This window comes from Aquila chrysaetos, chromosome 12, assembly GCF_900496995.4.
Source record: "Aquila chrysaetos chrysaetos chromosome 12, bAquChr1.4, whole genome shotgun sequence".
NCBI classification, from domain to species: domain Eukaryota; kingdom Metazoa; phylum Chordata; class Aves; order Accipitriformes; family Accipitridae; genus Aquila; species Aquila chrysaetos.
Window position 1 is genome coordinate 32030831 of NC_044015.1, and position 16939 is coordinate 32047769.

The 16939-nt window shown below is 39.5% G+C and overlaps 1 protein-coding gene across 2 annotated transcripts in view; it reads right to left on the minus strand.

Moving 5' to 3' along the window:
* TESK2 (testis associated actin remodelling kinase 2) overlaps window positions 1–16939 on the minus strand; it is an 85924-nt gene that overhangs the window by 5673 nt on the left and 63312 nt on the right. For both annotated transcript variants that reach the window (XM_030032464.2, XM_041127797.1), the window contains 5 exons: window positions 11129–11211; window positions 8466–8541; window positions 6729–6812; window positions 5514–5600; window positions 1907–2042 (listed from right to left, as the gene is read on the minus strand). In XM_030032464.2, coding sequence (XP_029888324.1) covers window positions 1907–2042; window positions 5514–5600; window positions 6729–6812; window positions 8466–8541; window positions 11129–11211 — 466 coding nt within the window. The remainder of the gene's footprint in view (window positions 1–1906; window positions 2043–5513; window positions 5601–6728; window positions 6813–8465; window positions 8542–11128; window positions 11212–16939) is intronic.

A 16939-nucleotide genomic window follows, 5' to 3' on the forward strand; every position in this document is an offset into this window, starting at 1 on the left:
GACCAAAATAAATGCCCCTCCTGATACCATGAAGAGTTTAAATCATTCCATCCCAGCCTTCATTCAGTACATTATCCAATATAGAAACTAGGGATACATGAGAGTTTGACCATAATGAATAGGAGTTAAAAAGTTGTACATATGCATGTGTGTGTATTTACTTGCGCACATGTGCACACGTGTGTGTGTGTATATATACATATATATATAAAAAAATGTCCTGGTTTTGGCTGGGATAGAGTTAATTTTCTTTCTAGTAGCTGGTATAGTGTTATATCTTGGATTCAGTATGAGAAGCATGTTGGTAAGCAACAACTAAAACATCAGTGTGTAAGTAGTGTTTATGCTAAGTCAAGGATTTTTCAGCTTCTCATGGCCAGCCAGCAAGAAGGCTGGAGGGGCACAAGAAGCTGGGAGGGGACACAGCCAGGACAGCTGACCCAAACTGGCCAAAGGGGTATTCCATACCATGTGACGTCATGCCCAGTATATAAACTTGGGGGAGTGGGGCTGTGGGGGGTCGCTGCTTGGGAACTAACTGGGCATTGGTTGGCAAGTGGTGAGCAATTGCATTGTGCATCACTTGTTTTGTATATTCCAATCCTTTTATTATTATTGTCATAATATTATCATCATCATCATCATCATCATTAACTTCTCCTTTCTGTTCTATTAAACTGTTCTTACCTCAACCCACGAGTTTTACCTTTTTCCTTCTGATTCTCTCTCCCATCCCACTGGCTGGCTGGGGTTAAACCACAACAATAAATAAAAGCTGTATCACTAGAACAGGATGGGAAAAATCATAGTTGTTCAGGAAAAGATGCTAACTCCTTGAGTGTTTGGAACATGCATCTGCCACTGGCTCTCAAGGTGCCTCTGTGGTAGAGCAATAACAAATCATTTCCAGAATAAGCACATACAGATTTCTGCTTTTCCCTTTAAATACTGCCACAGTTTAAACTGTAGTCACTCCACCTAGGAAAGACTATGCAAGTCAAAGAACAGCACATAACACTTCTCCAAGAAGATGCAAATCTGACGTACACCAAAGGAAGAATGCCAGGAAAATGAAAAGAAAAAACAAAATACAAACCAAAACAAACCACCATGCAAACAAACAATTTTCCTTTTTAACTCGCATCTCCTTTAGATGCTTTCCAGATGTGGGAGAACTACCACACACATGCACTCCGTGTGGTTTGAAATACAGAACTTATTTCAATCTATAACCATATTACAGATAGATATGTATATATATTGTGTATTTATAGATACACAATACGAGAAACTATTTTTACTGTACTCGAAGTCTACTAACATCAAAGATACCTAAGTCAGAATATGCCCCAGCCTACAAGAACTGCTTGCAGTATACCCCCCACAGCAGGTGGCACTAGACAGCTTTTGAGAAAGCCCTTCAAGGCCAACATTCCCAAGCAGATCTGGGATTCATCTTTTCCCCAGTCTTTCAGAGTATTGCATCTTCTCTGCTCTTCCTCATGAAGGAATTTAAGAAGCTTCTAAGTGTTACATGTAACATACACCAAAGAAATTATGTATATGGACTAGGTATGGCAGGAACAAAGCAGAAATTGATAGATTTTCATATACTATTAGCAACTTACAAAAGCATTTCCAAATAAACTCTAAATTTCCTCTCAAGAGCTTGTGGGCAGAATCTTCTGAGGCACTTTAAGAAACAGTGAGCTGTTTTTTCCCAAAGGACACTCTGCAGTACAAAGTATATAGCATTGTTCCAGAATCATTTTCAGGCTTTGAGTAAAAGTCATTCATAAGCTGAAAATAATACCATATATAGCTGAAATCCCAGTCTTCAAAATATGAAGCATTGTATCTTCTTGCTATGAGCCTGCAGCAATGTTTGTACAATACAGACACTTACCTTTGGGTTTTCTTTCACTGTTGTCAAGGTTCAAAAACTTTCTCTCTCTCTCCGAGTCCTCATTTCTCAGGCGGTTTAAAACCTCCTCCAGTGTTTTGACAATATCAGCAAATGAAGGACGCAACTTTGGATCCATCTGTGAACGCACACAAATGAAATAAGTTCATGTGGGTTTGTCCATGCTATTCTACTTACACATGGACAGAGGGACAATCTGAAGGAACTGAGGAAATTCAAGACGGTTTTAAGAAGTGTGTTGTCATTCCAAAAAAACTAAGTAAAGCAGGGGAAAAGTAGTATTCTGTCCTAGTTTATGTCTATTATACCCCTCACATTTAATTATCAAGTTGTAAACATTCTATGAAGAGGATGCATTTTAAATTGAAAAGGTGGGAAGCTGTTAGATTCAGGGCTTGCAAGGGGGTTTTGTTTGTTTGTTTTAAACAGCTTTCATAGTTCGAGGACTTCTTTCTGGACTCCAGTTATCAGTCAGAGATTATACATCAATATTACTTCAAAATGTGCCTGAAGCAATAAGGATTAAACAGAGCAACTTGGCTATGTCATTCTCTAAAAGTTTGTAATTCTTCCATCATCTCCTTGTGGCTTGAATTAAAACCCACCTAAATGGCATTGCTGATTTTAAAGTTTAAAATGTTGTATCCTTCCATCTGTTAATTAGCCTTACTACTTGGTGTACTGGTCTGTCTTGTGAGGAAGCAAGATTGGTTATATAATTTGACAAAGTAATACAATAGAAAAAAATCCATCTTTGCCCAAGTAAAATATCCCCCCCTCCAGTCATCAGTATGTATTCAGTTTGTATTTATCAGTATGTATTTATTTATTCACCCTAGTAGAAACAGATCTCTAAACAAAGTCCAACACTAAAATTGTACTAGAGGGCAAGCAATTTAATTTAAGTAGTAACTTAGAAGGCATTTCATAATTTTGAACATTGACCCTGTGTGTATGTTACAGGTTTAACTACTGTAGGTAGCAATGTCTAATTCAGCCGCTGAAAGTTAACCTCATTACACTATCAAGAAACATTCCGCTTGACCTGATTCCTGTTTCCAGGCCTCTAAAGGCTTTTTCAGAGCAGACAAGCCCAGACAGATCTCACCTCTAGTACAAAGGGAACAGTGGTGCTTTGTATACAACAAACCCCAAAGACCTCCCTGATATTGCCTTGCAGGTCCTACGAGATGGATCTTTCTGAAGCAATCTAGTATGAACAGCAACACAAGGTAAAGGGCTAAAAATTCATACATACAGTAATAAAAACCAAACAAATCACACTTGAAGGGCTCAAGAGCAGCAAGAACATTGTTCTAATGCAGCAGCTGGAATTTCCTGGCATAGGAAAGTATCTTTTTCTGCTTTCCCTATTTCACTGAAAGAGTAGGGCAGGGGCAACACCAAAGCACACACTCTGTACTCTGACAAATTTACTAATTTGGGAAGCTTAGCGAGCTGCTGCAAGCTATAGGAAGTAAGAGCTCTCTGGCTATTTTAATTTGTGCTAGGTAAGATCCAGGATGAGAACAGCAATGGAAAAGTGACTCAGAGCAACATTTACCTCTTTCTCCCTGAGCAGTCCAGATTCTGTTCAAATGGAATAGAAGGTTCTTCCTCAAGGCAGCAGTTGCCCACAGCTCAGCTCCTGCTGCTAAGCTTTTTGCATGATCATACATGAACACGTTTAGTAGGCTTATAGTTGTTGGGGAGTCTTGAGTTTTAGACTTCCTTGCATGTACTTATTTTAAAAAACATCTTGTAACAGCAAATTAAAGAAATTTTAATCCACTGCTCTTACATGCCAATTTTTACTGATTTTCTTAAATTGCCCTAAAACACATTTCCTGGCTGTAGAAAACCCCAGTGGTTTGCACATTAGTTCAGCTGATCAATACAGTTTACACTGTTTGTTGACCTATTAAATAATAAAAAGCTATATAAATGTCCATGTCTAAAAGCAAATTATCACACAGATCACCTACTACAGAAGTACAGCATGCTTAAGAAGATACAAGAAAGCCTTATCTGTTCACCACCTTTTTCCTTCTACTAGCTAAGTGGTAAGTGAGTTACAGCATGCCCAACACTGAAATCGGCATATGAATGGCTTGATAGCAAGACAGTGATTTCCACTTTCAGTCCAGGGAAGGAACATTTATTATACAGGAAGCAGCATTTGACAATAATCAGTAGGAGAAAATCCTTCTTCTCTGAACACACCAAAATCTTACATGAGAATATTAAATCAGTCACTTCCCCTTTCTTCATGAGTAGTTTTACACTGAATTTCACCTGTGCTGAAAAATTGCGTTGAATCATGTACCATGTGTTTGGATACAGTATGATTTCTGGAGTCTACAGGTGGGAGTTGAGATTTCCAAAGTCAAATTCTACCTCTAGCCAAACCCTTTAGTGCTTACATAGTCAAACCACTTCATAAACATGAGTCAGACATACCACTGTCCTGGTGAAGCTGTACTAAGGTGAAATCAGAGGAGTGAAGTAGCTTGTCCAGAGTAAGTTCCACAAACATTTTTAGAATTAAAATATGCTATCTTGTGTCAAGAGCAGCAGTCACCCCCACCTGCTCACATCCTCACCTTTATACTGCTTTTCCCTTGAGCACGTGCATTTGTACTAATACAAAGTAGAGAGCGAGCTCAGGACAAAAATAAGCATCATGAGCATGGAGAGATGAGACTTTTCTTACGAACACTCACTTAGACACAGTGCTGGTATTGGCTCCAGCATGGCCTGGTTGTGGAGTCCCAGGCAAAGTTTTGTGCAATAGAAGTTGAGGCAACTTCTAAAAATTAAGTTGTGCAAACTGGACATTCCCAACTTCAGCTAAATCTGGTGGAAGCTCGGGTTCTCTTACTTCATATAAACCAGTTTAATATACAAAGGCACTAGCAACTTCTGTTATGGGATAACCCACAAAAGAAATCACACTTCCTTGGAATTTTCACACTGAGGAGCCACGAACTATCACAGTTTTACTTGAATAATTGGCAGAAAATTTACTCCATACAGCGCATTGCCTATAGCCTTACTGATATTAAATCATTTGGGTCCAAGTTTGTTTTTCTGGAACACAGGCTAGGGATTTGAACGTTTATCGCACTTTCCAAAAGGCAGCATGTAGAAACTTTAGAGTAGTTCAGTGCCTGCTCTTGATCTGTTTGTCCCCTCTGTGAGAACAACTCAGACTTCTTTCTTCACAGCTCAGTAAGTCTGTACAAAATAACAGCTGGATTTTGTCAGCCCAAGGGCCAGCCAGTGTCAATAGCATACAACTGGTTATGATCAGCCTGAGCAGCCTGCAAGAAGCTGTTCAGTGCGCCAGACCTGTTTGTTTGGCATGACAGAACACAGAATCGCAAAAACACAAGATAGACCTTTTTGCAAGGGGAAGGGAAGGATTATAAAAACTGCAAGGGACCTTCTGGGTTATCAGAACATACGCTGCTTTTATTAGGTAGGCTCTGCAAGTCTCTTCTGTAAATGCTTTAAGCTCTATCTTCAAAAGCCAGAGGGATTTAGAGAACTCCAGTTTAGGCCTCTCCCCTTCAAGTAAGATACTCACATTACAGCAGTTGAAGGCCAGCTGGAGGAAGTCAGGAGGACAGTCTCCCACCATGTGCTGGAAGGCATCATAATCTAATCCAAAATTCTGTAGAAACAAAACCACAGCACAGAGATAAATGAGGTCTGCTATCTGGCCCAAAGCATCTTCTTTTCAAGGGGTCCCTACATGGAGTTATCAGGAATAACCATGAACACCATCTCTCAGAAGCCACATACAGAGGGTTTTGAGAAAACTTCATGCATACTCTGAACTGCAGCATTCCCAGTGGGGATTACTTGATACAAGATACCTGTAAGAGAATGAGCTGACTTCAAAGCCCATCCTTCTTCCTGGACTCAACTGCAATCCATTGCACTTGAAATATTGCCCGTGTGGATCTGGAAGCAATATCTTATACTATGATGTTTCACCATGGTGAGTTTCACAGTGTAAATTAACAGCCTGCTATAAAACCAGAGGCTTCACTATGATGAAAATATATCAATTAAAATGGTTAATTTTTCAGTGGATGATAGACTGGTAATACAAATTATCCAGTTCCTTAAGTGCACTTCTGTAAAATCTGAAGGGCAGAGAAACAAAAGGATCTCTTATTTACTGCAGTTCAAGACCTACGCAATTTTGTATTTTCAGAACCAGAAGGGGATAGACAATTTGGAAGACCCTCCCATAGAGGGCCAAAAGCTGCCCTGCAGATGGGTCTCAGCCAAAAGGCAACTAAGGAAAGTAAGAAGTATCTTGTTTGATTAGTCGATTCTAGCTCAGATCCACAGTGCTTAGCACAGTCTATACAAAAATAAGGGTGAGCTTATTTTAGCTGCTGCTAACATAGCTCCTGCCCCTTCCACAAGAAGGGGCTGGCTGCTTAGTGGATGCAGTGTGCCAAAAGTGCTCTGTTCTGAACAAGGCAAGAAGTCTACATGAGCTATCACTCTGCAAAAGGAAGGTCACTGCAATGCAATCAATGTTCTGCCAGTTAGGGACAGACAGGATTTCCCATGAGGACTGCAGCTGGACAAAGTCTCTGTGAAAGCATCTTCAGTGGGGCTTCTTATAGTAACAGCACAGAAGAACAAAACCCTTTTACAGGCTATTTTTAATGTAACACCTATTCATCGTATCTGTGGCAGCAGTGCCAGAAGTTCTAAAGGCCAGCCATTATCATGGCATACTTAACCACCTCCCAGCAATGTTATAAATGTAACCACTCACCTCTGTGCGAGGGAGATAGTCTGGATCTGCCTGTATTCTTGCTATAATCTCACACAGAATTATACCATAGGAGAACACATCCGCCTGAGAGAGAAAAAAAATAGATAGCCACATGGTTCAGCTATGAATACTCAGTGTTCTTATCTGCCACTGAGTTTATGCTTACCCCAAACAGTTATCGTGAAACAACTAAACAAACACCGCAGCCTTACACTAAGCAACTGCATTATAGCTAACATTTTCCGTGTGAAGAAACACGTGCTCACAGTAAAGCATTCTTGATGCACAAACAGCAATAACTTTAAAACTCTTCCAAGAAAAAAAAGAAAAAAACCCAGCAAACCACTCTTAATTCAGCAGTGTAAACAAATAAAAATAAAATTAAAAAATCTTTCCTTGCATAAAGAATGGTGAAATTGCATTTGATGTCTTACAGATGAGAGTAATTAAAAACATAGCCAAAACATTACATGCCTATATATCACTGTGGTTAGAAAAATGGGTTTAGAATACACATGATCCCAGCTTATCCAGAACATTAGTGCTGTTTTTAAGAAAAACTACATTTTTCTCATCTCACAGTTCAGTACCTCTGAAGAAAACAGTGTCTTTCCCAAAGCTTGAGATATCTAATAACACTGTATACCAGCATCAATTTCCATTGAAATTTCCGTGACACTTAGTAATCACTTATCTGACTACCCCTGGAGCTGCACAGTTCCTCAGATTTCCACCCACCTGAATTTACCATGTAATAAAATTTAGGGAAACATAGAATATAAGTCTATAGCGCAGAAGCCAGCATCCCTCATCACTTACGTATCAGGCAAGCTTATATGTCACCTTTCATTCTGATGAGGTATGAGACCTGCCTCCTCTTTAGTCCTCCATGCCCTAGGGTTAGTGAAGAATGTGGCACCATAGATTTGGGTACTTCATTATTAATTTAGGTCAATTGGAATTCTCAAAAAAGCTTTGAAATGGTAATTATTACATTCATTACAGAGGTAGCTACTGCTTTCCTGCAAGTTAAAAGTACCACCAATTAAACAGATTATTGACTACTAGCTATAAAAAGGTACAGGATGCAGGCTTTATCACAGAAAAGCTGCACTTGCAGGGCTGAAGTAGACTATGTTACACGTGGGAGAGAAAATCCTGTGTAAAGAAGAGCTCTATTGAAAATACTATTTCTAAAATCCACTGTGATCTGATCCTCCTCCGAAAGAAGCATTTCCCAATGCCACAAATAGCAAAACTTAGAAATACCTTTGGAGACCATTTTTATCCAGGCATCTTACCTTGAGAAATGTTGATTTTTTTTTATTTATTTTTTTTTTTAATTAAAATAACTGTACAAGTTTACATACAGACCTTTTACTTCAACCCAGATTTCACATATGGTCATGGAAGCAACCTCACTACATTTCTCATGAGACTTGGTTAAATTAAATTGTGTTAGTTCGACAAGCCATTACCATATTTCTGCATGTGGGGTGTTCCAGAACGAAATTGCATAACAGTGAATATGCTAAAGGTAATTCTATTTCTGTATAATCCGCAACATGAATTGAAATATTAGCTATTCAACTCACACACTCCCTTAGTCTGAATGACCTACTGAGTACAGAAATGTCACCAATGAAAATAACAATAATTTTAATATTATGGAAATTCTAAATCTTGTATTGAAGAAAAACATCTGACAACTGAAGTCCATTTATATCATGTACCTACCTTTTCATTGTAAGGTTCATCTCTGAGAACTTCTGGTGCCATCCAGAAGGGTGAACCCACCACAGGTAACTTCTCACTATATAGATATGGGATAGATGGGGGGGGAAGGTGGAAGGGGGGGAGAGAGAGAAGAACCACTAATTAAATGCTCAGGCATTACTTTCCATAACTCTAAGTATCTGCAGAAGCTTTCACCAGGGGGAAGTCAATACAAATGCGTTTCGTAACATACTATATTTTACACTGGTTTCCTACTGGAGTCCCTGAAACATTCAATAGCAGGAGGAGAAGGTGGAAGAAGATGAAAGCTTCAATCAATTACTCATATTTTATTTCCAGTTTCTAAGTGCCTGGCCACTTAAAAAAAAAATTCTTTTATTTTAAGGTCACGGCTATTCAATAGTTTCCAAACTCTTGGCAGAGTTGGCTCTTTCATCTATAGATAGAAAGGTTTCGGACATCAGTTTCAGGCTAAATGTCAAGCTCTCCATTCACGCATGTCCTGGTTTTGGCTGGGATAGAGTTAATTTTCTTTCTAGTAGCTGGTATAGTGCTATGTTTTCGATTCAGTATGAGAAGCATGTTGGTAACACACTGATGTTTTAGTTGTTGCTAAGTAGTGTTCATACTAAGTCAAGGATTTTTCAGCTTCTCATGGCCAGCTGGCAAGAAGGCTGGAGGGGCACAAGAAGCTGGGAGGAGACACAGCCAGGGCAGCTGACCCAAACTGGCCAAAGGGGTATTCCATACCATGTGACATCATGCCCAGTATATAAACTGGGGGGAGTGAGGCTGGGGGGGATCACTGCTTGGGAACTAACTGGGCACCGGTCGGCGAGTGGGGAGCAATTTGCATTGTGCATCGCTTGTTTTGTATATTCCAATTTTATTACTATTATTATTGTTGTTGTCATTGTTATTATCATTATAAGAATCATTATTATCATCATCATTATTATTGTTATTATTTTCTTCCTTTCTGTCCTATTAAAACTGTCTTTATCTCAACCCACGACTTTTACTTTTTTTCCAATTCTCTCCCCCATCCAACTGGAGCAAGCAAGCGGCTGTGTGGTGCTTAGTTGCTAGCTGGGGTTAAATCACAACAATGCAGCAAGACGTGCAGGTATCCATCCCTACATGTAGACCAATAAGCAGTTCTGAAAGTATTCAGCACAGCCTGCTTGCAAACTGTATTTTTTAAAAAAAGTCAAGATTGACCAGATGAATCCTTTAATAGGGAAAAATTTAAAGTAATCAGAATAGAGCCAATTTGAAAAATATGCAATGTTTCCACGTGGCTGAATACTGGGGCCTTAAGAAAGGCCTCCAGCTTGCCACCCAGCTGACCTTGAAGGAATAACTATTAAAAAAAAAGGCCTCTGAAGGCCTCAAAATAGCATGGCTTGCTAGCCAGCAAACTGGAAACAACAAAACGGCATTTGAAAATGGAGGTAAGACTAGATCAAACCAAAATGGTGGCTAATGTAATGGTTTTATTATGTTATTTGTTTTAGTATCAAGCTACCTTAACTTTAGCTATTACTGTACTCTCAGTTTTCAGGGCATCTCAAAACTGGGTATTAAGAACATCTTAAGGCACCTGTGGTGCCTTCCTGATTTTGTGATGGGTTCCTACAAACACAGCTGAAGCTTTCAGCCCCTTAAAGGGCAGAGATTCCACTGCAGCATACAAGATACACACTGGCTGTACTTATCAGTAGTTTGGAAATTAAGATGTTCACTTTGTTAAGCTTCTAGATCAATATTTCATCAACATTAATGCAAGCCTTCAGACCTCCCAAGATACGTTTTTAGGATATGTGCAGTTTAAAAAACAGTGCATAGCTGAGATAAACTTCTATTGTTTTCTTTGCAGTCAAAAGAGCTGAAGGGTTTTTATTTATTTTACGCAGAAGAACACACTGGAGAAAATCTGATAGCAGATTTCAGAGGCAGAATACTCTGAAATACAGAAGTCAATATACAGAGAGAACAATGAAATCCTTGTCCTTGATCTCCCTAACAGAGGGATGACAAAAGGACTATTTCCAATTGTGACAATAGCTTGTGACAGTCACCTGTGCATTCCTCAAATGAGTCAAGATTATAATTTCATCCTAGGGAGAGCAAAATGGTGAGCTACTGTTAGGCAGTAATTTTAATATCTCTTTGTTATAAACCTGGATTTTAACAACTAACCCAGAGGTTAAAGAGAGTAACACTGGAATGCCACTGAATATTGTTTATGAAAATGGAAAGAAGCTAATTAAAGTTGTTTGGAATCAACAGAGGACATTTATCACAAAATCATCCCAATCCAGAACGCTGAACAGTATTTTTGTGTTTGCTTTGTTGTGGGTTTTTTTTAAACCAAAATTCCCAAGTACGTGCTTAGAAGATTTACTGAAAAGCTTGAGTAAATCCTCTACTCACTGGAGCATTTTTGAAGAATAAATGTCACCACTAAATCTATCAAAATGGACAGTAATTAAGGCTGGAACATTTTGGTCATCCAGCCTGCAGTTCTAGACTGCAGACTAAGGATATTTTTTGCAAATTTTGTATCAGAATACAATAATGGCCTCAGGAACCTGGCTCATTATTGCTTCTGACCTGCAACCGCACTGCAACTCTCGCTGTATTTTTATTAGTTCACATACCTGTGATCAGGAATTTTCTCAGCTAAACCAAAGTCTCCCACTATTGCTGAGTATCCGTTCTCATCATGTTTTATTAAGCAGTTCTGGAAAAAAAACCACAAAACCAGAGGAGTTATTGTCTGGGCATGAAACCCATATACTGTTTGTTTCATTTCTTTTTAATCTGGCACAAGACTACAAGATATTGTTCGGAAGACATTCATCTATGAGAACCTTTTGTCTGAAAGCAACCACCCTTTCCGCCTACCCTCCCCCCTGCACAATCACATGTCTATCAAACTTAAGATGCTGCAAACAGCCTTACACTTAGTTAATAATCCACTTAAAAACTTGCTGAGAAAGCAAGCAGCCACAGGCAGCACGTACCCAGCTAGGTTCTAGCAAGAATTAAGATGATTTAGGTCCCTTACTGCTCAAGTATGCAATACATGCTGTTCACTATAACACCTTAAATTTTCTCTTTACAATTTGCTTGTACCTGACCAGAATACAAGATCAGGGCAGACTCTAAATGCCTTTGTATATTTTGCTACATTAGCTACTGCAAAGGAACTCGCTGGTTTGCAGTAGATTTTCATGAGAAAATACAAGATGTGACAAAGTTATATGTGCTTTTAAAGTCTCAAATAAAATTCTTTATTCTACAGTACATCATAAAACATGATTTAAGGGAAAAGTCTTAACAGGGAAAAGCTGTCAATCTTTTTCTTTCACATGTGCCCTCCAGTGTCAAGACAGAGGGCAATTTAAGGACATACACAGATAATTCTGGTCTGGCACCATCACATCACACACAGGGTATTATTGATTTATTTTTGTTATTTATTTACAACTTTGAGAAAATATGCTTTGATCATTCCAGTACCACATCTTTTCCCTTCTCACCAAGTGAACTGATGACCGACTTCCCTAAGTTTTTTTCTGTCCTGCAATAGGTGGAACAACACAGAGAATTCACTCCTTTACCACATGCCTTGCTCTGTATCCTTCTGTAGGCAGTACAATAGCAGTGACAGGCAGCAAAACCACTGCCGACTCCTACAGAGTGGTACCCTGCATTAATTAGCTGAACAGCAGGAAACACTTTCTAGCTTTATTGTGCTTGGATGTACAAAAGCCCCTTGCTGACCCCAGAGCATTAGCGTGTCTGTATAATGCAACTACCAAGAAAAGTGAGTCCCTTGTCTAAAAGATCAAGTTCAGGTCATCACTGTTTACATTATTCAGAGATGATTGTGGCTCAGGCCATGAAGTGAGTTTTCTTCCTGCCAATTAAAAGGTTAAGCAACCCACTCCTGCGATCATGTAAAGAAAATGCATGCCAGCCTCTTGAAACACATGCCGGGCTCCTGAGATGCAAAGTTTTATTTGTTTAGCATGACTCAAGTATCATAAGTACAGTTAGTTTGGGGATTCATAAACATGTACCAAGTTAAATCAACCATGCTTGCCCAAAGAACAGCAAAGCTTGTCAGTTACGGGCTTTGTTATCTTTTATCAAAGAGCACATTCATTCAGCTTGCCTCTGTTTAAACATTTGGTCACTGTTAAGTGGACTTAAAACTGAGAAGGATAAAACTTTTCTAAAAAATCTTACTCAAATGATTCAGACAAGTGGAATTTCATCGTGTACTGCACAGAAACAAGTCCATGAGGACAGCAGAGGTTTTGCAGTGTACAAGAATGCTGATACTATCTTAGGCATCAAAATACCAGGTTATTTTCTGCCATACATTTCTCAGCAATTAAAGATGATTCGTAATTTGACATTTAAAAAAAAAAACACTTTTATGATTCATAAAAAAATCCCTAGTTTTAAAATCTAGATTTCCTTCTTGCATTACCTTTGACTATTTACATTTTGTTCATTTTGAGTAGCAAGACTGCAGTAGTTCATTCTACCTTCTGGGTTTTGTGGATTAGGGTTATTCCCCGATAACACCTGCTCTCCAAAATTTCAGGGGGACATTTAAATCCAGACCAAGAATTATTTTCAATGTAGCTAAAAATCCGTGGAAACATTTCTACTGACCTTAAGATCTGCAATAATTTAGAGGGCTACTTTGACACCAAAAGGAGGCTTAAATGCAACGTCATCCTGACAGCAAATTTTCCTTCAGCTTCTTACCAGTATACAAGCACATCCCATTAGACAGCAATACATCACCAACTGAAGACAATCTTATCCCCCCACCAAGCCCCAGGCAGTCTCGGCTCTCAGGTACAGCACTGAACTGTTACACAAGTAGATTATTCCTAGATAAATCATAAATTAAACCAATAGCACATCCATTCTAGCTGCCAAGTAATGCTACCTGACAGCTCTGAGCTCCCTCCCAGATGAGCAGGAGCTGCCTGCAGCAAAGCTAGGCTCCCTTTCAGTGCAGGCCTTTTGAGAAACCAAACAGAGCAGACACCCCATTGCTGTGGGGTCCAGAGGTCCTGCAGGAGAGGCCAGTACCCCATGACAAGGCAATGGGGGAAAGCCTAGGGCAACATTTCCGCTATAAAGTACGGATCAATTGTTCTGCTGTGGTGGGCTGCACAATGTTAAATGACATAAAGAAGGAAGCTAAACTATTCTCTCTCACTAGTGGAAGCTTGTCTTTTCTCTGCATATGAAGAAGTTCTGAGTGTGAATTTAAATTCATTAGGATAGATATTCCAGTACAAGAGTGACTTTTTTATTCACACTTAAATCAGCCATAGGCAGGTAACATGCACCAGACAAAAAAATGCCGGAGTCACCAAAAATGCTCACTGTACTGAAACTAAACTGATTTAATTCAACTGGTGCAAATTTTTATGTACCTAAGCACCAATTTCTTGGAACCCAGAAAGGATGGAAGCCTATTCCTACCAAAACCAGTAGTAAACACCCTCTACAGATACTAGCGTGGTCAGATGTCACCTTTCAAGCCTGTAATGCTCATTCAGGACAAAGTTTTGCAGATGGCGATAATTCATTCTGTGCTGAGATTCTCCAAGTGTTCAAGGCCAACCCTCAGCACCACCATACTCCTTCTCCACCCTTCCCACCCTAGTGAAGCCATTACACAGCACCACACCAAATCCACAGCACAGATAATTTAGTTACCAGATTTAAGACGCAATTTATAAAAAAGTGACTTAACACAGCCCGCAGTAACTGGCAGTTCATGTGCACTCAATGAAAGACATTTCTAAGCATTCACATTCCACTGCAGAGATAAACCAGAATCAAAAAAGGGACAAAGCTTCATTAGAGACTAAAAGGTTGAAAAGAGCTTTTAAATTTAAGCTAGAGGTGGTATCTTAGTAGGAAAAGTACAATAGAGCATATTGCACTGTTTCCTCTGACAAAGTGATACTTCTCAGTTTCTACAACAAAGAAATACGCGTATCAATTTGGTATGAAGAAGTTTCATTAATGGATTTTGGCACTGAGACACAAGAGTCCAAACCCCTCTCTAGTGCAAAGAGCCTCTCAAGAACTGCCTATAAGATGCAATGCCAAGCAGCTCTACAACACCGGCTTTAAGAAAACGCTTTCGACTTACTATTGCACTATTTGTATAAGCTGCAAGGCAATAAAACATGACGACCTTCCCAAGCTTTCTCTTTGGACCTCTGCAGACAGGGATGTTCTTTCCTTTGGCAGCTCACACCATCAAAGAGGGCAGTATTTGACTTCAGTTGGGTTCTCAAGGGTTTTTTTTCTCCCGAAATGGGGACCCCATCAGTCCTTCCTGAGGCAGTCTCTTAATAGAAGCAAGGAGCTCTGTACATGAGCCCTAAAGAGTTAACAGAGCTGTTTATGCAGAGACAGATGTGAAAGAACACAAAGCCCCCTTTGTGTGTTACATGAGCTTAACATCTGCTTTGCACAGCATAATCCTACTAAGACTAATGCAATATTCTACTCTCCCTTTTAGATAAACAAAAATGAAAATAGACTCAAGAGTTTCAGAGTTAAAAATAAGTTGCTTAGATGAAGAAACCCCATCGTTTTATTTTACAATATGACATACAATCTAAACTCCTCAGACATTTTATTGCACTCCAGAAAAGACAGGAACACTACTGCGGTGTCGTTTGCAACCCTCTGATAACTGTTACTGAATTAAAATATTTAAAGGCCAATTGAGATGTAACAGCTGTTTTTAAAGTGCTATCCCCCAGAAGAAACACCACTGACAATTAAATATACAACAGGAAGTTTACAATACTAGAATCATTTTTGAAACAAAACCCATTATGTTTAAGGGACAGGCTCCATTTGGGCCCCAAAGTACCAGTGAAAGTTTAGTATTGCGACTATCATTAGAAATAAGCATCTCTAACAGCTAATTCTTTCAGTGTAAGCCTTCCCCTGCAGTGCAAAATATCCACACAAGAGCTTACTCTAGCACAAAGGGGACCTTACAACCACAGCAGCAAGTATGAGACTCATCAGACAAAGATTCTGTTCATTGCTTGGGTTTTATTTTGTGTTAAACAAGCAAACAGCCTACAAGGTAGGAAGTCAGGGTATGTCACTTTCAAGCCCAAAGGCAGTGAATTTATGTTACATCAGATAATCCACAGTAATTGATTACATGCATGATTCTGTCCCATAGTAACTGAGACTACTCCTCTCTCAATGAAAGAAGGGTGAACCATTACACATTTCCTGTGAAGTGAAAGCAGATGTTGGCAGGAATACACACACGTATGCGTGTGTGTGTGTGTATCTCTCTCTCTCTCTCTCTCTCTCTCTCTCTCTATCTGCCTAGAGATTATAATTTCTTCATAGGTTTTATCATCAATGGAGCTCACAATGTTCCCTAAAACTGCTCACAACCTACTACTGATTATAAGACCTTGTTTTCAATTGTACATAATTCTGCAAAACTAAAAGGCATTTGTTTGTGGGTTTGCCTGCTTGTTTTTAATCAAGAGCTTTGGTAGTGTGTTTTTGGGGAGGGGGTGTTCAGCTAAGACAGCTCAGCTGCTTGGGAGAACAAACTTAGGATACGTGTTGCAAGCAAATTTTGAAATAATGAAAATAAAAAATCCTCAAAAATATTAGCCTATGGTATCCTACCAGATTTGGCATGTTCTCAACTTGAAACGTGACGAGACCTCTGTGTAAGATGCACTTTTTGCCACCCCTGCAAAAAGTAGACCGGGACAGGACATACGCTGTGTGAGGAATTTGAAAGAGTGAATAAGGTGACAAGACAGAGCAGGAGTCCAAGCTAGTGGCTGTCAGGGACCAAGACCAGGGTCTTGAGCATGGTTCCTGAGATGGGCAAAAAACCCCAAAGACTATTACAAGGACATAAGAACTGCAGGCATAGCAAACAGGTGGGGGCAGGGAGGAACAGAGCTAACCCGGAGCAGCAGAAAAGAGGGAGAGCTAGAAATGGCTAAACATATTAAAGACCAGAATGCAGAAAGATAGCTTGGATAAAGCATCAAGCAGGAGCAATAGCAAGAGGTTAACTGCAGTCAGCCAGACAAGGAGATTGGACAACAAGGCTGGGGGGCACAAACTGGGAGCGAAAAGAGGAAAAGACTTTGAACAAGTCTGAAAAGCCTGACTGGAGGCTGGCATTGTACACTAACAGAAAGGATTGGATAGTCACAGAGTAGGTAGGATCAGTCTTGGAAAAATGGGCAGACTCCTAGATGTTCGCTTCTCGCTGCCAAGGAGTCGCTCTTCCTCTCTCTATTCCTGCTCCATAGCAAAAACATGCAATGTGTATTAGTAATACTAATTAACAGTAGCAATAAATACTAATTAAAAATACTTCCTGTATTAGTTACTGTATTAACTAAAGCAGCAGA